The sequence below is a fragment of the Typopeltis vanoorti genome, chromosome 1 (assembly GCF_054136105.1).
Source record: "Typopeltis vanoorti isolate ZY-2024b chromosome 1, IOZ_Tvanoo_1.0, whole genome shotgun sequence".
NCBI classification, from domain to species: Eukaryota; Metazoa; Arthropoda; class Arachnida; order Uropygi; family Thelyphonidae; genus Typopeltis; species Typopeltis vanoorti.
The window spans coordinates 153,641,806-153,664,380 of record NC_143549.1 but is presented as its reverse complement, the minus strand read 5'-3'; the positions used below and the strand labels follow the sequence as shown (position 1 = coordinate 153,664,380).

Below are 22,575 nucleotides of genomic sequence, written 5' to 3'. Positions count from 1 at the left end.
AGGATTATTGGCCAGTATCGTGTAATCTATCTACCACATCAGGTATAAGGCATTCATTGTATAGTTTTGTTTATGAAGAAAGCAAAATGGTACTTTCCTAGGAGCAACGAGTTGTTATTTTTATTTTTTTTTTTAAATTTTATGGAATTTACAACCGTGTTAAAAAAACTTTTATTATCCCGACGTTTTGATCTTCACATCAAGATCATCATCTGGAGCATACATAAGTATACAGAACAAGCTGAGTTACATCATTAACTGTAAGCTAGAGAAACAATGATTTGATCACATGTTATTCTACTGGCGTGACCTCTGAAAAAAAAAAATAAATAAAATAAAATAAAAATTTTTACATCAAGCTAAATTCTATTTTTACAATGACAGGAATAAACATTCTTTTAGATGGTTTTCTTTCAGAAACAATTGGTGTCCTATTTTTAGTATTACAATTCCTATTTTTGATTTACAATACTGGATTTTCTACAGTCCTGTTTATAGTTGTTCTTGGTGAGGAAGGTCGAATATATACCTTCCATATGTTTGGGATTTTTAAACCATCATTGTTGTTCAGATTGGGGTGGTTGCTGATAATCTCGCAGGCTTCCTTGAATTTCCGTTCATACCATGTTCTAGTGTGATGTAGACAGCTGGTGGTTTTCCAGTCAATTCTGTGTAAGGTATTCAGGGCATGATCAGAAAGGCCAGCTTCACCATAATTATTATATTTAATGTGTTGTTTATGTTCTTTTTGTCTAATAGGAATAGTGTGTCCTGTTTCTCCTATATATGGTATGTTGCGAGTACAATAAATCCGGTATACTCCAGGGTGAGCTAGTGGAGGGAGTGGGTCTTTGGATGAGTTGAGTAAATTTTTTAATTTTGCAGGAGGTTTAAAGGTGGCTTTGAGGTCGTACTTTTGTAGTACTCTGTTTATTTTGTCTGATATTCCTTTAATGTAGGGAATGGTTAGTTTTACTGTAGTCTGGTTTGTCTTTGTTTTTTATTGTGGTTTTGTAGAGAATTTTGTTTATAGTATTTTGGCTGTATCTGTTTTTTTGTAGGTTACTACTGATAATTTTAAACTCTTCTTTCAGTGCCCGTTCACTGGAACAAATCGTCTGAGCTCTGTTTTTTAGCGTGTTCATGACACCTAGTTTTTGTGTTGGGTGGTGGTAGGAGTTTATGTATATATATTGTCCCGTATGTGTCGGTTTTCGGTAAACAGTGAAGGAAAGATTGCCCGAGGGAAGACGTGTGACAAGTGTATCTAGAAACGGAAGTGTGTTGTGTTTTTCAATTTCAATTGTGAACTGTATGCGTTTGTGTTGTTTGTTTAGGTGGCTAAGGAATGTGTCTAATGTCTAGCGACCATGGGACCAGATCGCGAAAACATCGTCAACATATCTAAGCCGGACTTTGGGTTTTAGAGGGGAGGAATCTAGATTCGACCCACAAGCGATGTAACCAATACAGTAAGCTGAAGATCCAAGTTTCAAATTTGATCAATCAACTGGCATTTTTAAAATGGTGTAGGGACAGCGATATCACTCCTAACTGCATCAGGCTAAAGAGAAAATTCACTTCAACAAAGGCAAACTACTGAGAGAGCAGATCCAAGCTACCAGAAAGAACCTAGCCGCTACACAAAACCAGCTACTAAAAGAAAAAACGGAGCTGTCTAGCTACTTAAACGCAGATATCTGGATAATCCTAGAAAGTATTACGGACAACACAGCAAACCACATCCAACAAACGAAGAAAGAAAACCTAATTTCCAAATTTCAAAGACTTAAATAACGACAAAACCAGCCGCCATATTCAAAGACAAACAGGAAGACCTGCTCAGGTCCGGTTAGAAGAACACCAGTCGTACATCCAGTACCTTAAAACCGAACAGTCTGGAATTGCAGAACATGCCATCAACACCAGACATAGAGTTAAGTGGGACAAGACAAAAGTCATTCACAAAAGTCGGTTCCTAATGGAACGGCTATACAAAGAAACATGCGAAACATTATTTCACTCCCCTAACCTAAACAGATCCGATGGTCTACCTCTTTCCCCCTTGTGGGAGAGAGTACTTTATAAAGCAGCAAATCTTTCCTAACATATAATTGTATACACATATATATATTTTTAAAAAAATAAAAGGGAAGGGAAAAAAATTTATTTTAAAATTATTATAATTGAATAATTAAATAACTAAATAATTAAATTTAAATAATTAAAAATAAATAAAAAATAATTAATATCATCATCATCATCAAATTCCTGCCATGTACCCTCAAGGGGTGTACAGGATATGACAGTACTGCATGAAAAAATTACATCATTACTAACTTCCTATCTACAATTTTCCTCCAAATCAGTCTGTTACTTGTCAAGACTCCAACATTATCAGATCTTATATTTCTATATTCTAAGGCACTTTGTACCATATCAATCCACCTATATCTTGGTCTTCCTCTGGGTCGTTTTCCTGCCAACCTGGCAGAGAACACGTGTTTTGCTAATCTTTCCTCTCCCATTCTATTTAAGTGACCATACCACCTGAGATTAGCTCTGCTAACGCATTCCTGGATGCTGACAATGTCAAGTTCTTTCCTAATATCCTCATTTTTAATATGATATTGCCATTGATGCCATCTGTTCACGCCTCTAATCTTTCTCAGGACTCTCATATCTACGGTCTTTGGTCAAGTGTTTTACTTCTGACCCAGCTCTCAGATCCATAAGTTAAAACTGGTTTAAAACTGTCTTGTATACAGCTAATTTAGTGTTCCGACTAATTTCTCTCTTATTCCATATGAATTTATTCAGTTGACTTCCCACCATACCAGCTTTGCTGATTCTGTTGTCTATTTCTATATTTAATTTACCATCTTCACTAAAAATCGTGCCTAAGTAGCTGGAATGTTTTACTTGTTCCACAGGTTATCCATTCACAACACAGTTGACATTTTCAATGATTCTGCCTATTTTCATTGTTTTAGTCTTTTTATTACTGACCTTCATACCATATCTATTACAACAGCTATTCAATTTAGTCAGAGGATCTTGCAGACTTGTAGCGGATTTATTTATAAGTATAACATCATCCACATAAAGCAAAGAGCTGACATTAACATCTCCAATTTTGATATCAGGTTTAATACCACTTTCATTGATAATGTGATCCATATAGATAATGAATAACAGAGGGGATAATGTACACCCTTGTCTCACACCAGATTTAACATTAAACCATCTTCCTGTACTTCCTTCAATTCTAACTGCTGACTCACAACTCAAATAAAGACTAAGTATTGCTTGATATAATGCCCCATTGACACCATATAACTGCAGCGTATTGAATAGCTTCTCTCTTGGCATCTTGTCATATGCCTTTTCCAAATCGACAAAACTTAAATACAGATCTTTGTTATATTCCCATGCTTTCTCGACTATTTGTCGTAAAGTGAAGATCTGATCCTGACAGCCTCTATTTGGCCTGAATCCAGCTTGTTCTTCACCAAGCTTTTCTTCCACAATTCTTCTCAACCGTTTCTCAAGTATACTTGCATAGATCTTGCCAGGAACACTCAGTAGGGAAATACCTCTGTAATTCTCACATTCAGTTTTATTTCCCTTTTTATATATGGGTACTATGAGAGCTCTACTCCAATCATCGGGAATTCGTCCCTCTGTCCAGGCTTTCTGAACTATGCAGTGCAGCCACTGTAAGACTTTTATATCACCATACTTCAGCATTTCTGGTCGAATATCATCTACTCCTGCTGCCTTTCCACATTTCAAGCCTTTGATGGCTTTTTCTACTTCAAGTATGGATATGTATTCCTGACTGCATGCCTGGTCAGTGTTTTTTAATCACTGTGCTGTCATCACTGCTTGTTTCATTTAGCAGTTTTTCAAAGTAATTACTCCATACTTCAAGGATATCTTTTTCTCCTGTTTTCATGTCACCTTTATCATCTCTAACTCCTTTTACAGCACTCTTTCCTCCATTCCTAAGCTTCTTCAACAACCTCCAGAATATTTTGCCACCTTCTTGATATTTATTTTCTATATTCTTGCCAAAGTCCTCCCATGACTTTTGTTTAGCTAGTTTTACACACTGTTTAGCTTTCTTACATTTGTCTCTGTATTCTGTAAGAGTAAAAGCTGACTTATTTGCCAGGAACTTTTGATATGCTTTATTCTTTTCCTTCACTGCCTCTTTAACTTCCTGTGTCCACCAGGGAGTTCTGATTTTTTTATCCTTGCACACAACCTCACCACATGCCTCTCTGGCAGAATCAATCAATGTTTTCTTCAGAGTTTGCCACTGAATCTCGAAGGTTTGATTCCTGTTTTCAAACTCTTTCATTTTCTTTTCAATAATGTTTTTGTATTTTAGTCTACAGTTCACATCTGAGAGCTGCTCAACTTTTATTCGCTTTAAAACTTTCTTACATGTTACTTACAAATTCAATTTTATCCAGCTCAAGACTAAATAGTGATCACTTCCAATTTCAAATCCTCTGTACACTCTGGTGTCCTGCACCAGGGAGAAAACATCACTATCAACAATAACATAGTCAATGAGACTTTTCTTATTCCTTGCCTCTTCTCTCCATGTGAATTTGTGCACATTTTTATGTTGGAACATTGTGTTAGTAATAACCAGTCCATGTCCTGAGCAGAAATCCAACAGATATTAGCCATTATTATTTGCTTTGCTCTTTTCTCCAAATTTTCCCAAAATATTTTTGTATGTCTCACAATCATTTCCTACTCTGCTATTTAGATCCCCAACAAAGACCAACTTTTCCTTTTTCATTGTGTCAGTTGCTTTTTCTAAAGCCTCAAAAAATTCCTCCACTTCTAGCTTAGTAGAACCTTCTGTGGGACCATAGGCACAAATAAGTCTCATTGTCCAGTTCCCCATTCTCATATTTGCCCACATTACTCTACTTGAGACTGACTGCCATTCAAGAAGATTAGCCTCGTATTTTGTGTTGAATACTATGGCTACTCCTTCTTTTCCTTGATTGTCATTTCCTGAATATAACATTTTGTATTTATTGCTCAGAAAGATCTCACCAGTTTTGGTCTTTTTTGTTTCAGTCACCCCTATTATGTCGATCTGGTACTTATCTAATTCCTCAGTTAGCTCCATTTCTTTGCCATTCAGGCTTCTTACGTTGATAGTACTGATCTTTAACTCTGGTGATGTTGAGTTGGGGTTTGTTTTCAGATTTGTTCCAGTAGCTGACTTTTCGCTGTTCGCCCTGGTTCCCTGGCGAAAACAACGGGGGCCTTGTTTAACCGGGCGACGCCCCAGGCGGCATGAAATTTTGTCATGTTGTACCATCATTTTTTATTTTGGTTTAACCAATAAGAATACAATTTGGTTGGCTAAATCCCAAATTGCCAGCCCATCCTCGTTCGTTCAGTATCAAAGTAGATACCCAACAGGGTGCACCACAAGAAGGTGAGGATTGGACATTAGGTCAGAAGCCTTGGTCGGTTCTCCGCATTCCTTTAAAGGCTATGTGGAGGTCTCCTCTCAGTTATACAGCTTTGATTCTAATAAAATACTAAATTTATTTAATAATAATTAAATAAATTTAGGAAATTTAACCTTAGCTACTTAGGTGGCGCTTTGTGAACATAAGTTATTGTTTAATTAGCCTTGTACCTGTACTGATGATGCCTGTGATACTCAGGTGAAAATTCTACGAATAAAGAATAATTTACGTGAGTTAATTTCATTATTATAATAGTTAGTAATATGTCTACTCACGGTATTTCCTTACTGAAACCTGGCATATACCAATTACCATGTTCATGTAACTTGTCTTACCATGAACAAACAGGAAGATTTATAAGTAAATATATCTCTGAACATTAAGACCACATCCTCCTTATGCTAACCACAGGATCCAATGGCAAAAACTCCAAGTTACTACATATATTTACATACAAACATGAACGGTTATATAAAGAAAGTGCTGATGCCTTACTTCGTAGACCTAATCTTACTCGAAATAACTGTTTCAGTATTCCATAAGAGTGGGAAATTGTCATCCTCAGTTGTATTCAATAATTTCTCTACTATGTTTTTATTTAGGTAATTTTAATTTCAGCCCAGTAGTTTTTAATCCATGAACATGTGAATGTATACATAGAGGAATTCCAATTTAAGCATGTGCACTACTGTTTTTTGAATTCAATTCCTATTGTTCTTTAGTTGTACAATTTAGTTCTTTAGTATACAATTTAGTTATACTGATGATGTCGTAATACATAAGATGAAATATCTACATAATAAGGAAGTTATTTACTGTGGCATATTTGTTATTCTATAGTTCATAATGGTATGTCAGTATACCTAGGTTGAGCTAATGAATTTTTAATAATTTTTATTACTTTATTTTTTTCTGTTTTTAAAATTTATTTTATATAGTCTGGAAACTCTCTAAGACCAAACAGGGGACTTTTTCAAGCTATTTCAGTCTTCATTAAGTGGTACAGTGGTGTGACACCACTGTACCACTTAATGAAGGCCTGAAAAACCTGAAATACCACACCACTGTCACACCAGGTGTTGGAATTCATCTCCCACCTAAAGACAATCACAAACATCCATGCTCATGGTAGGATTCAAACTCACAGTCTATTTGTTGGAGAGTATGTACATTAATTATTTGGCCAACCAACTTGAGACTGTCAAAAGGAAGACAGTTATAGGTTTGATTCTAGGCACTGATAAAGAAACTTTTTCTAGATTATCTTTTTTCAGCATTTTCTTGATTTAGTCAATCTTCTAAGCAGACAGGTAGTTGTAATTATGCAAACTCAAAAAAAAAGCAACGATAAAACTTGCAATATTTCAAACAGCAATACAACTTAGGATTTAGGAACGCAATATGGTATCTGTTTGTCATACTCTTATCACAAAATCTTCAGAACTATTGATAACTATGAACTCAACTATCAATGATAATTATGGGGTTGAGACTGACTGCCTACTGATTTCCGAATGCCAGTTAGGACTAAGAGAGTTTTGCATATTCCCTTTGTAGAATAAAAGGCATTAGATATCCTGTTTCGTTTTTAAGTATGCATAAATCTTGTAATCTATAATTCTTTAAGAAATCTGTAATTCTTTTCCAGTTATCTGAAATTTGACTTTCTGACCAGATCTCAGTTATGCAGTATAGCCATTATTCAATTTTTATACTTCCATATTTAAACATTATTGTCAGATATCATCTATTCCTGATGCTTTTTCACATTTATAACAGGTTTCTTCCTTCCAGTAGTGAAATGTACTAAAAACTACAGTCCTTGCAGATATTTTATACCTCTGTTCTATCACAGTTTATTTCATTTGCTAATTTTTCAAAGTAATTATCTAAGACTTCAGTATATCTTCAGTTTTTATGCATCATTTGTCACCTCTGATTGCTTTTATCTCTTTCCTCCATTCGTAAGGTTTTTATTTATTTAGTATTATTTTTTATTTATCTTCAAAGCATTTTAATGCTTTGTAATATTCATATTCTATGTACTTCATAGTCTTTCCATGACTTTTGTTTCTCTACTTTTTTCAAATAACTTAGCTTTCTCTTGTTTTTCACTGTATACTCCAAAGACATGGATTTACTTTTCCAAGCACCTTTCATATAATTTCTTTTTTTATTTTAGGACTATTTCTTTAACTTCTTGAATCTACCATGAAGTTTTCCAGCATGAATCAGCCAGAAAAGCATTCATCACTTGCTGCTCTGGCTGAATCAGTCACTCATTGCTTTCTAGATTTTGCTATTAGATTGCTAAAGTTTGGTTTTTCAAAAACATTTCATATTTATTCAATAATATTTCTATATTTTACTATACATAAGTCACTTGTGAAAGCTTCTTGGCTTAAATTCTTTAAAAGGTTTCTACAAATTTTTCATTTCAATATGATACTCATTTTTATTCTGCTCAACCTAAATAGTGGTCACTTGCTGTCACCATTTTGTTTTGAGCAGGATTAAAAAAAAAGTGTCATAAAAGGTAATTTATTTTAATTACCTTAATTTTTATGTTGCAGCTGGTTTCTTAGCACAAAAGATGGGGCTTCCAATTACTCTCATTTCTGCTGTAAATAAAAATGATAATGTAAAGAAAATAATTACAAATGGCAAACTTTCATGGGAAAATCCTGTAATACAGACACTTGCTGTAGCAATGGATATTCAGGTACTGTATGATGTTAATATGGTGTGGATATTTATTGCAATGATTTTCGAATAATTTATATGCAGGGTTTGAAAAAATTTGAGTTAACTCACCAGTCAGGCAGATATCTCACTAGAGATATTTGTGATGGCATGTGATATGTGATGACATCATGGAGTTCAAAGACTCATTACAAGAGGGCATTTCACACCACACAACTCTCTGTCTGTGGTACCTAATCTGCCATCCATGCTCTGTCATCTTTCATCAATAATGCACTGCATAATTTGCGCGCGTGCACACACACACACACACACTCTCTCTCTCTCTCTCTCTACACAATCTGCTGCCCACTAATAATATTTCTGTCTCTTAACTGAAACAAATGAAATATGTTTTTTCAGCTATCATCAGTTTCTCATGAAGAGGTGGCAACTGAAAAAACGAGCACATTTCAGATATATTTTTTAGAATGAATGTAAAAATATATATATAATTTAGGAAAATTTAAGAAAAAAAACCTGAAATACTTCTTTTCCAATGTTCAAGTTTTCATTATCATCAAATTCCTGACATGTACCCACAAGGGGTGTACAGGATATGATAGTACTACATAAAAAATTCACATTCATGCTTACTTCCTGTCTACAATTTTCCTCCAAATCAATCTGTTACCTGTCAAGACTGCAACATTATCAGATGTATATTTCTATCTTCTAAGGCACTTTTTACTGTATCCAAGTTATCAATCCACCTATATCTTGGTCTTCCTTTGGATCTTTTTCCTGCCAACCTGACAGAGAACACTTGTTTTGCTAATTTTTCCTCTCCCATTCTGTTTAAGTGACCATACCACCTGACCATACAATCTGTTTAAGTGACCATACCACCAGGAAAGTGTTAGCAAAGCTAACACTTTCCTGGATGCTAACAATGTTCACTTCTTTCCTAATATCCTCGTTTTTAGTATGATATTGCCATTGATGTCATCTGTTCATGCCCCTAATCTTTCTCAGGACTCTCACATCTGTGGTCTCTAGTCTTGGGTCAAGTGTTTTACTTCTAACCCAGCTCTCAGATCCATACGTTAAAATTGGTTGTTTGAACACTGTCTTGTACAGCTAATTTAGTGTTCCGACTAATTTCTCTCTTATTCCATATAAATTTATTCAGTTAACTTCCTACCATACCAGCTTTGTTGATTCTGTTGTCTATTTCCATATTTAATTTACCATCTTCACTAAAAATTGTTCCTAAGTAGCTGAAATGTTTTACTTGTTCTATAGGTTCTCCATTCTCAATACAGTGGGTATTTTCAATGCTTCTGCCTATTTTCATTGTTTTTGCCTTGTTATTGCTGACCTTCCTACGATATCTATTACAACAGTTATTCAATTTAGTTAGGGAATCTTGCAGACTTGTAGCAGATTTATATAGAAGTATAACATCATCCACATAAATCAAAGAGCTGACATTAACATCTCCAATTTTGATATCAGGTTTAATACCACTTTCCTTCGTAATGTGATCCATATAGATAACGAATAACAGAGCAGATAATGTACATCCTTTTCTGACACCAGATTTAACATTAAACAAATCTGATCATGACATCTCAAATCCTTCTCAACTGTTTCTCCAAGTTTTCATGTCCACTGTTAATGGTTCAAACTCTGCATATTCTGTTAATAGGTACGAAATAAGCTAATACTGCTGTCTGTTTTAGGTTACTACATTGCATCTGGCTAGTAACGTTGTGATATGCGTGTATGCATAATTTTATGTAGAGATTTAAATCTGCAAGTAATTCTGTATCCCAGTATGACAAAATGAGTGATAATTGATGAAATGGACGTTTGTGATTTATAACCTAAACATGTCATACAATGGATATTGCATAAATAAAGCCAACAATTAAGCTGAAATCCTATTCTGAATTCTTTACTTGACAACTGAAAATTCTAATAAGCAGAAGAGCTTTTTTTCAAGTCCTGCTTAAAATGGTTGACTAGTAATAGTTTTCTAAATTATAATGTAGTTAGTTGCTTGAGAGTAACAAAACATTCTTAATCTAAATAAATTCTGAACATTAAAAATTTTAAGGGAAAAAAAAATCAGAAAAGCATTTAAGCAGCAATTTAGCAAGGATATCATAATGTTATTTACCAATTATACATAATTTTGGAGTTTCAAAAGTGAACTGTGCCACTTTATTGGCTCTCCTCCATAAGTGAATAGGCAGAAATCCATGTCAAAAAAAAAAAATAAAAAAAAAAAAATAAATATATATATATATATATATAGCACACAGTTTTAACCTGTGAGCTCTGTATGCTGCAAAGCTAAACATATTGTAGATGTCTTGAGAATTTACTTTGAAAGACAATATCCCTGGAAGTTGTGTACGAGCATGGTGATAAAGGGTGTGAGGAGTAGATTTTTTACATGGTAAATAGAATGCATTACCTGAATGTATTGTTAATGCAGGAAGTGTTAATGATTTTAAGATTCAATATGATAAATATGTTGTCAGTTAAATGAACCTCCAATGATGAGTCGACCAACTCCATGGAGGATGTAATAATAATAAAAACTAAAAGGTTTCCTGGAAAGTATGACTGTCATCAAGTAGAGTGGAAGTCACAGCATTGTGGGTCAGTGATAACAACTTTTCAGTAATAACATCGGCAATTAGCAGCTTCCCAGTCTTTTCTCGAGAGGTTGCTAATTGAGTCATTTTCAGTTAAGAAGAGGTATATATGCAAACAAGCTGACTCTTTAGAAAACTATTACTAGTTTTCTAAAGAGTCAGCTTGGCACTGTGCTGTGTCATGAGAAGCTACAAATGAATAATGTCAGTAGTGCATTGGAAATGGTCAGGGATTGTTGGAGGGAAGCAATATTAAGAGAGCTTAGATATAGAGAAAAGAGTACTGTAATCAAAGATGATAAAGGTGACATGAAAACTGAAGATAAAGATGTTGTAAATGTCTGGAGTAATTACTTTGAAAGACTGTTAAACGGAACAAGCAGTGACAGAACAGTAGCAGAAAATTTTCAAGAGGAATGCAAACAGAACATATCAATACTTGAGATAGAAAAATCCGTCAAAAACTTGTTGGAAGTTTTTCCGCTTGGTTATACTGTTAATTAAAGATGCCAAGAAATTATATTCTTTGCTTACAGTGTGTGTAAGCAAACAAAGTTTGCACCTGAAGTAACTTCAGGATGGGGCAACTCATATATCGAGGCTAATGACTTCTCACATCACTTGCCTTATTATCCCATAATGCAAAGCACATATCCTCAGCATGTATTATGCTATGCATTATGGGAAGGGTCACTACTTGACCAGTTTCAACCTTCATTGAGGTCTCATCAGTGGAAGCCAGGCCCAGAAGTGTCCAAGAATATAATTTCTTGGCATCTTTAATTTACATCAAAAACTTGTGTTGGATTCTAATTATGTAGAAAATAGAATAAATGTTATTTGATTCAGAATCCAACATGATTTTCCATCACAAAGGCTGCATTTGTAAATATTATTTAATGTAAATAACGTAAATTATAATTTGATATCATATAACTACCTTAATTATATGAATTATTTAATTATTTAATCAAAGAAATGTGTTAATGGTAAATAGATTCTGTATTAATTATTATTAAGCTATTTTATTTATTGTTATGTCAATATTATAAAAACTTGTATTTGCAATATTAACTACGCATTTATTGAAAAGCAAATATTCTAATTATTCCTATTTGTGTATAAAGCTTAACGTATGTAATGACGTAATGACGCAATGTAGTAGTATAGCCTTGTCTAACATTGGCGAGAATGTTTGTTTGTCTGTTGTCATGGAGACGCGTGAAATAAACGATTGCGAGTGGAACAGAGCGTGGGCTGAAGAGAGAATAAAAAAAAAGAGATAGATAAAAAAGTATAGAGTTGGGACGGAAACTTGGAAGTGAAAGGAAGCAGGGTGATAAAATAAAGAAGTAGAAGTAAATAAAAGGTTCTTAAGGGTAGAAGTTAAGTGGATAATTTTTATAAGTGAGCAAGAACGTAACGAATTTTATAGTTAGCTGAAATTGAAATCAGCAGTAATAATAGAAGGAAAATTAAAGCTACAATCGGATAAAGTAAAAAGCTGAACATTCAAGGAAGAATTCTGAATAAACCCAGCTGATCTAGTATTGCAGCTTATTTCCGATTTGCCCTAAAGAGAACCTCACAGTGTTTTAATTAATTTATGAGTGGTAATAAGGATAGTTGAAATGCCCTAATTGATGTCAAGAATTCTGAAGCGTAATTGATAGTGCTTTAAGTATAACTGTGGATAAGTTTTGTAGATGTGTTTTTATTCTTTAAGTGTGATAAGTAAATTCCAGAAGTTTGCTCACAACATAATAGATGTTCTAGGACCATTTCCGGTAAGGTCTATTATAGTGAATTATTAACTTTAACTGTGGAAACCCTTCGTGATTGACTGTTGGAGATAGGAATTGTTTGAAAGATATTTTCAGCCATTAGATCCTGTTATATTTTGAACTTATAGCATGACTGAAAAATGTGTGAAAACTAATTAGATTGGATGTTCTATTATATTCATTTAAGTGTAAAAACTTTATAACCCAGAAGCTAAGAAGGTGTATGTGAAGACTTGGAAGATTGTGCTAATGTAATTGACTTGACTTAATGTTTGACTTATTTCTATTGTTTAAAATTAGAAGTAAAATTTATGTAAGTGTTATATGACCTATATTAAATGCTTTATTTGTTATCCTAACTGTTGTATTTGCCTGAAATTCTTTTTACTGCACCGTTCACAAAAATTCGAATCTAGCGGGAATCCCAAGGAGAGAAAATAAATACTTTGGCCTGAATGAGTGAAAAGACTGCTAACTAATTTTGAATTGATCCTACTATTTCATATAGACTTATCTAAGGATAGAGTGGCGCAGTATAATCGAAATTTCTCTACCCTTAGATCAGTGATTAATTTACAATTAGTTTTCCTTTATTTTATGAAAGTGACTTTTAACAAGATGGCGGATTCGAACATCAAGAGAACAATGTCACGACACTTGAAATGCAGAAAGACAGCTGGAGTAAATGATATTCAACCAGAAATGCTTAAATATGGCAGTATTGCATTGGTTACACTGCATAATTCAGAAGGCCAGGTCAGAAGGTAGAATTCCAGAAGATTCGAATAGAGCTGTTGTAATTCCTATCTTTAAAAATTGAAATAAAACTAAATGTGAGAATTACAGAGGAATACTCTACTAAATATTCTGGGTAAAATTTATGTAATCATAAAATCTAAGAAAATTTGTGGAAGAGAAAGTTGGAGAAGAACATGCTGGGTTCAGGTGAAATAGAGGTTGCCCAAGACTAGATTTTCACTTGACAGTAGGTAGTTGAGAAATTGTGGGAATATAAAAAGGATCTATATTTATCTATATTTAAGTTTTGTACAACTGGAAGAAATATATGACATGCTGCCCAGAGAAAAGCTTTTCAAAATGCTACACTATCCAGAGCAAGACATAGTCTGTATTTAAGTTGTGAGGCAGTAGTTAGAATTGAAGGAAATATAGGAAGATGATTTGATGCAAAATCAGGTGTAAGACAAGGGTGTACACTATCTCCACTCTTATTAATCATTTTTTGGATCTCATTGTGAAAGAATGTGAAACTAAACCTAATGTTAAAATACAGGGATATATAGTTAGCTCTTTTATTTATGCAGATGATGTTGTATTCCTAAACATATCCAATGCAAGCTTCCTGAATTCTCTGACTAAATTGAATAACAGCCGTAACAAATTTGGCATGATAATAAAAGACCAGGGCCTCCATAGCTCAGTCGGCATAGACAAAGCCCTTTGGTCAGAAAGACCTGGGTTCGATTCCCATCCATGACGTGAGGAACCTTTATCTGGTCTCTTTTGACTAAACATGAGTTAGCTGGTCTCATATGGAGGTAGAGGGGTTTTTCACATGGAAACTCAGGTTTTTCATCCTTTAAAACAGGTAAACTGGCCCTGTGAACACACACACACACACGGATTTGCAAACCATGACTAACGACAATATGTGGAAGAGATGGGGTCCTCATCACATGTCATTACGCCCATAGTCAACCATGAATAGGCTAGAATAAAAGACCAAAACTATGAACTTAGGCAGGGATGGGGAACCTATAGAACAAGTAGAATATTTCAGGAATTTACACATAATCTTTAGTGAGGATAGCAAACTAAATATAGAAATAGACAGAATAAGCACAGAATTAGCCAAAATACTAAACTAGCAGTTTATTAGGCAGTGTTCCGTTTTTTAGTTATGGATCTAAAAATTGGGTTAGAAATAAAGATCAAAGACTAAAGACCACAGATATGAGAAAAATTAGGAGACAATAGATGGCATCAATGACAGAGTCATATTAAAAATGAAGGTATTAGGAAAGAACCTGACATTGTTACCTTAAAGAATGTGTGAGCAGAGCTAAGCTAAGTTGGTATAGTCACCTAAACAGAATGGGAGAGGAAAGGTTAGCAAAACAAGAGGGCAGGAAAAGGACCCCGAGGAAGACCAAAATTTAGGTGGATTGATTCAATCAGTAGTGCTCTAGAAGACTGAAGTATTGGGTAGACAATATTGGAGTGCTGACAGATAATGGACTAATTTATTGTTGATAGGAGATTAGGAATAACATAAACTTAATCATATAGTACTATCATAGTGTCCTGTACAACCCTTAAGGATACATATCAGGAAATTGATAATACCCAGGGTCAGGTGGATAAACCAAGTGGAAGTTAAATGAATAGGAAAAATAAATAAAACATTATGGAGTTGATCAGCATGTCCATTAGTAACACAAAGTATGAGGAAACAAAGCAACTGATATCATCAGGAGTGTTAAATCAGATTATGAGAGGAAATTAGCTATGCAGCCCAAAGGAAATCCTAAATTTTTTCTCCATGTAGAGAGTAGGAGAAAGAATAATTATACAAGGACATCTGTAATCATTACTCTTGTTAGGAAAGTTACAGAGGAAGAAGAAATAGTTGAGTTACTAAGTGATTACTTTGCAAGGATGTATCATTCATTTGGTGATATTGCAGTTGCCAATATGACAGACTGATGTGATTGGAATTGAGGTAGATCAACTAGAGGTGCTCAGCATATTGAACACCTCTAGTTGTCAATGGTAATACATCATTGATGTTAGATGTTATTGTGTAAAAATAATCATAATTTAAAATTCTGAATATTTTTACTTATTGTTTATGTTAATATGTTTATTAGTTTTAGTTTCATAACATGCATTGTCGGCACTTACAATGTGCCCGTTATTGAAATTGTTTTGTTAAAATGAAATGTAAACAAGTTAAAAAATTGATGTACTTACCAGATTTGAATGGGTGTGTTACTTAAAAAAATTTTTTTGTAGTTTAAATTATCAAGTGTTGTGTTTTAGGAAGACATTCTCTTGTCGCTAACCGAGACGTGTCAGCCATTATACCTAGCTTCTTGCTTGCCAGTTTCATGGAGTGCGCATGCTCACCGAGAAGTTTGATGTGTGATTGACAGTTGGGCCTGTGTGCTTTGAGAATGTACATGAAAACTAGCAGTGTCTCTGATCAAGCTGTTTATGTCAAGTCTCAGCTCTGGAAAAGTTTCAGAAGAGTGGGAAAAAGGCAAGATGGTTCCATTGCTTATAGGAGGCTCCAGGACAGAAGTAGCAAATTACAGACCAATTACTATCTCAATAGTGGTAGTTAAGGCAATGGAAAAGTTGGTTAAAGGTAGAATTCAGAAATGGTTGGATAAGATTATGTTACTCTATGGTGGGTGCCATGGCTTTGTGGATGGTAGGTCTTGCTTTAATAATTTACTCACATTTTATAATAGAGTGGTGACAGCTGAGTGGGATAGGAAAAATGACTACACTATGATACTGCTGAACTTTGCAAAGGTATTTGACAGAATACTACACAGAAAAATATTAGATAAGTTGGAGCAGATGAGAATGGATATAAGATTATACATGGAAGAGGTCCCCTTTCAATCCCATCTTGAAAGGGGGGGGGGGGCTGACAGACACTTCAGGGTAGTATATGGTGAAGTGCCTAAGGGCATTTTACTAATGTGTGTAGACACATTACTCTAGAGTCACTGCTGCTTAATTTATATATTAATGATATAGGGAATGATTTGAGGGGAGAGTATGATGTGATTGGAATGTGTTTACTGATGATGAAAAGCTGGGAAGGACAGTTGTTGATAAAGGTAATGTAGAGATCTGCTGGACAATTTAAATAAATCTGCACTGGGAAAAGAAGACGATAAATTTGTTCTGTGGGTTTGGAGTTGAATTGTGAGAGGACGGGGGAAATTATCAATGCCAGTTCTGATGAACAGTTGCCACAGAAATGTTTATAGAAGATGCAGGTTGCAGAGACTGAATGCCTGTGCAAAAATAAGTGAAGTTAGAGAGAGAGTCATCAATCCATCTAACTGCTCTTTTCTGTATAGAATTCAGTATTTTCAGGGAGCTCTTAGGTGCACCACCCCAAATATGAGCAGTATTCAATGGTTGGGTGGATTTGTGATTTGTATAGGGTTAGAAGCTGTTTGGAAAAACAACTGAAGCAAAAGAGAAAACTTAATATTTTGGATGCAGAGGAGGCAATATTTGTGCTATGTTTGTGCCAAGAGAAATTTGAGGTCAGAATTATTCTGAGAAGGTGAATCCCATCTTGAATACAGATTTGAGTATTGTCAAGGTTAAGGTAGATAGAATAGGGTTGTTTTTTTGGGGGGGGAAATAACGAGGAGCTATGTTTTGCTAGCATTGAAGTCGATAATGTTATTGAAATCCTATTAATGAATGTTGAAGATCAGAATTTAAGATAGTTGAGGTTAGAGTTTTGGATATTGTGGTGATTTATATTTTGCAAGATTTATCAAGCAAAAAAGAGGAGTGCAATGTGCTGTCATCAACAAAACTATATACCAGATTGGCAATTAGTTGGAATAGATTGTTTATATATATATAGAAGGAAAGGGGTGGACAAAAGAACAGAGCCTTGTGGGATCCCAGCATTAGTTGTATAGATAAGGAGCCAATCACCATCACTCAAAGTGAGCATCTGGCCAGAAAGCTGGCTACCCATTTGCAGAAGTCAGGGGACAGATTGAATGAGACCTTTGTGTCAGACTTGGTCAGAAGCCTTGGAAATATCACTAGCAACCATTTGAGATTTTCAAACACTCTCCATGGTGTTTGTTTAGAAATGGGTGATGTAGATTAGTAGATCCCCTGATCCCATCTTGAAAGGGGAGAGGGCTAACAGACACTTCAGGGTAGTATATGGTGAAGTGCCTAAGGGCACTTTACTCTGGAGCCTCTGCTGCTTAATTTATATATTAATGATATAGGGAATGATTTGAGGCAAGAATATCCAGTTGTTTACTGATGATGAAAAGATCGAAATTTGGAAGAAAATTGTCGATAGGAAGTTTGTAATGATGTAAACTTTTCATGTAGTACCATTATAATAATATGCTATCTATCCTCTGAGGGTACATATCAGAAATTTGACAAAAAAATCTGTTTCCAAACTTTAGTTCTGAGGTCTTGCTGCTGCTTGCAGCAAGACATCACAGCTTTAGAGAAAACCTGTGTATACAAACAGTATCTGAATATTAACTCACTCACCACTTTCTTGCACAAATGTATAGTTCAGTACTCTGTATCCAGTAAGATGGGGAAAAAAAATGTTACCCTGTAAATGAGTTCACTTCAAAATTTACTTATGCTCTACAGAACACTCCTAACTTTAACAAAGTAGAATGTAAAAAAAAAAAAAACTACCAAACATCTGGTAGACTGTTATCATCTGCCTAAATTAACAAACAATCAGCAACATTTGATTGCATCCCTCTGGATGTAATCAAATATTTGAATACTTGCTTGAAATCCCATTGTTCTTATTCAGTTTTATTTTGTTCACCCTTGTTATCATTATCTTGGAAAATGCTTCAGTTATTGTAGTTGAAATATTTAGATCAAGATATCAAATTTTTTATCTGTTATATTGTAATAAGCCATTATAACTCTTATTAATATCAGATTCCTATCCACCAATTTTCAAATTTTGCCTTTGACTGACTTCTCCAGTGTCATAACCATTAGTCCTGAGATACCAGTCAGTCTATAATTTATGACATCTGTCTTGGGGTCTGCTTTATTCAGTGGAACTATTTTTCTCTCGTTCCATTCCCTTAGGACCTTACCAGAACTGAGAATTAAACAGTCTGGCCAGAAGCACTGCCAATTCCATTCCATTTCATTTTCATAATACATGGGTTGATATCCCATCTAATACCATGGCTATATTCACAGTATCATGGCAATATCCTAAACATTCTTAGTTCATCTGTCTCTGTTCATCACCAGTCTCTTTTAACATTATTCCCTCACATTTTTCACTATGATGTCTCCACCTAGAAGATGCAAGATGATTACTTAGTAACTCAACTATTCTTCTACTACTGTCACCTTCCTATCATCAGCATTTATTAAGGCTATCCTTCTGCAGCTATGTAGTGAGAGAACACTGAGATTTCTTTTGGCCTGCTTGGCTAATTTCCTTTCATCTGATTTGTCTTTCCTTACCATGCTTCTGAGTCTACTGATCACTTGTTTTGTCTTGCCCACAAGTCTGCTGATTACTTTTCTCTTCAATATACCCTTTGTACTGTTTTCTTTTTGACTGTATGCCATATGCTGCTATATCCTTTATTTGCATGTTCCTATGCAAGGTACTGCTTTAAACTGCCTTTTAAGTTTGACATAATCACCTACTCTGTGTTTCCACATATACCATATTCCTTCTTAATTAAAAATTCCACATGTTTGGTAGTCTTCCAAGATAGCTATACTACTTCCAACTGGACAGAGTGATCATGAAGATGGCAAGCTGAAGCTATTACTACATCCAGCACACTCAAACCGTGGATCTACTCCAGTACATTCTGTTATAGCTAATTATCTCTATTTAATACCTGTAAAAGTTTCATTCCTTTTTTTTCCCCGTGTGTGTGTGTGTGTGTGTGTAACTCCTACACAAAAGGCTGTAAACCTGTAGCCAAGTTAGTACTGTAGATAGGCTAAGAGACAAATTTTTTTTATTAAAAATTTCTTCTACTTTTTCAATTTATTTTTTTAATATAATATATTTATATAATAAGTTTTATAAATTTTAATAAATAAATTTTTAATTTAATATAATAAAAAAGACTAAACACAGAATCCTTTCCTTTAGTTTTACAACACTGTTGTAACATGGTTGTAGAGTCCATAATTTGTCTAAAATGAATCAAACACAGAACCTTTTCAGAATGCTATATGCCTCCAATAAGCAGGTCAGTGGTCTTCACACCAGGTGATGAAAATCATCTCCCACCTAAAGTCATTTACAAATATCCATGTCCATGGTGGGATTTGAACTTGCAGCCTGTTAATTGGAGAGCAAGTATATCAACCACCCACTTCGCTAGCCAGGCTGGCATGAAGCAGTTTTAATTGCCTCAAATCTTGGAAATTCTTTTCTCTGATCTTTAATCCAACAGATCCACTCAAACCCAAACAAACCTACTAGTGCACTTTAAGTTTAAGACCTTAAGAGGATTTTACTTGTTTTTTTCACATTAGTTTACATTTTCATATTTGTGTATTGTTCAATGATGATGCCAATTTGACTTTGGTGAAACATAAAAAATAATTAAATTATTTCTATTTATTCTATCTTCCCTCATCTGTGTTTATCATCCCATTCCTAAAATTACAGTTATGATCATATTCCTTATTTTCTATCATCCTCTGTCAGCTGTCTCACTAATGCCTATAACTTTACATTGCAAATTATCACTGATCAGTGCTTCCTGCAGACACCTAACTTTAAATCTGTTCAGTCTATCAGTAATCATCATCATCATACGTATCAAGGATTTAGGCCTAGCATGGCCTGTTCCGGCCTTAGAAGTCATTGTTGAATCGTTTAAGAGGACGTCCTTTTTCTTTTTTCCTAATGGCTTGTACTTTAAGGCTTGTTTTGGTAATCTTTCTGTTTTCATTCTTTGAACGTGTTCCATCCATTTATGTTTATATTTTTTAATTTTTTCTATTACTGGTTCTTGGTTTAATTCTTTCATAATATCTTTGTTTCTTTTGTGATCAAATAGGGTATACTTTGCAGTTTTTCTCATAAACTTCATTTCTGCTGTTGTTAATCTTTGTCTTTTTTGTTTTATTGTCCAGATTTCGCTTCCATACATTAAGACCGGTAAGGCTAATGTATTGTATACTTTTAGCCTGGTTTGTTTTTGAACTAGGTTTGGTTTAAATATAGAGTTAATTACACCTGTTATTTTTAAATATTTTGCAATTTTTATGTTTATATCTTTTTCATTTTCATATGTGATCATACATCATAGGTAGTTAAATGAATTCACCTGTTCTAAGATCTTGTTATCTATTACTATTTTAGTTCTTGCTGGATCTTGTCCTTTAAAGGCCATACTTTTTGATTTTTCTGTTGATATTATCATACCATAATCTTTGGATATCTCATTTAGATTTAAAATAGCTTTCTGTAAGTTATCTTCAGAATTTGTAATTATTATTTGGTCGTCTGCAAAGAGGAGAGTGTTTAAGTTAACTGTAGGTGAAAGTTTAATTCCTTGGTGTAAATTTTTACTCCATTTTATTATTATTTCATTTAAGTAGATATTAAAAAGAGTTGCTGAGAGGGGACATCCCTGTCAGACCCCTTGGTTTATCTCTCTTGTATATGATAGCTCGTGATTTAATCTTATTTGTATTTGATTATTTTCATATATACTTGTGATAGCTTTTAGGATATTATTTGGTATTTGTCTTTCTTTTAATATGTTAAATAATATGTTTCTTTTAACTTTGTCAAATGCTTTTTCAAAGTCAATAAATGCAATGTGTTTCCAAATTATATTCTCTTCTTTTCTCTACTATTAATTTTAGGCAAAAGGCTGGGTCTATACATGATCGTCCTTTTCTAAATCCATTCTGTACCTCCAGAATAAAGTTTTCGGAATATTTCATTAGTTTGTTATTTAAGATTCTGCTACATATTTTGTAACAGGAATTTAGTATACTGATACCTCTATAGTTTTTAGGGTCATCTCTATTACCTTTCTTAAAGATAGGAATCACAATAGGAATTACAGTCTATCAGTAATATATGTCATTTTGTCTATCAAGTTTACTCCAAAAATCTACAAACTGCACAACATTCCTTTTGCACAGTCTATGCATTGACTTGTTTGCTATTATTGCCCTTGTTTTCATTTCACTCCTGTTATACTCTGGCAGCTGGCTTGCAGTTCTTCCCTCATTCTTTTTTTTTTTTTAACCTTTTCTTGTAATTCTTTTATCTGTCAGTATCCTACTGACAGATAAACAACTAAGAAGTATCTAGGCTCATTAGAAGACCAGGAGACTCATGGATATCAGATTCAACATGGGATTTGATTGAAAGGAAGTAATTGGAGAAGCAAAGAGACCGAAGATTATAAGAGATTATATTGAGAAGTCACAAAAGCCACCAGGCAGGATGTGGAAAATTGTGTTAACAGATGTGAAGAGATAGAGTTCCATAGGAGGAGGCACAATTATAACAGAATGTTTTTTTTCATTTAGTTTGTGGCCTTAGGCATACATTTAAGCCCAAATTGAATGTTATGAAAGACAGGAATGGAGAAGAAGTTCACAGAAGAACTATAAATCAAAAACAGATGGATTTGAAATTTGAAAAAAATTTGAAAGATTGAAAGAGCTCTCTCACCAGTAAAATTTCGATTTGGAACCTCTTCCACTTAGGCATCAAGTTGAAAGAATAATTAAACAGCCAGTTGTAGATGGAATACCAGCAGAGTTAATTATGGCCATAGAGGGATAAGAGTGTTTCATAGATTGATTACAAGTATGTGGGATACAGAATCATAGTTTAGAGATTGAAGAAGTTAGTTTTCATAATACTACATAAGAAGGAAGTTCTGAAGGATTACAACTATAGATATTTTAGTTTAATCTTTCATGCAAACTAGATTTTATTAATGATTGTTCTTGTTCTAAATAGGACTGATACCAAAATTGAGGCAGAGATCCCTGAGGAAGGAGCAGGTTTTGGGAAAGGAATGGGCACCAGAGATCAGATTCTCTGTCTTAGACAGATCATTGAGGAGTATAAAGAGTTTGAACTTTCTTTGGTAATGTGTTTCATAGATTAATCCAAAGCTTTTG

At 34.2% G+C, this 22,575-nt stretch overlaps 1 protein-coding gene across 1 annotated transcript in view; it reads left to right on the top strand.

Annotated features, from left to right (window-relative positions):
• The first annotated feature begins 8,080 nt into the window (after window positions 1-8,080).
• LOC150110553 (threonine synthase-like 2) overlaps window positions 8,081-22,575 on the top strand; it is a 43,076-nt gene continuing 28,581 nt past the window's right edge. Inside the window, exon 1 of the mRNA XM_090394717.1 lies at window positions 8,081-8,232. Coding sequence (XP_090250843.1) covers window positions 8,104-8,232 — 129 coding nt within the window. The 5' untranslated portion in view covers window positions 8,081-8,103. The remainder of the gene's footprint in view (window positions 8,233-22,575) is intronic.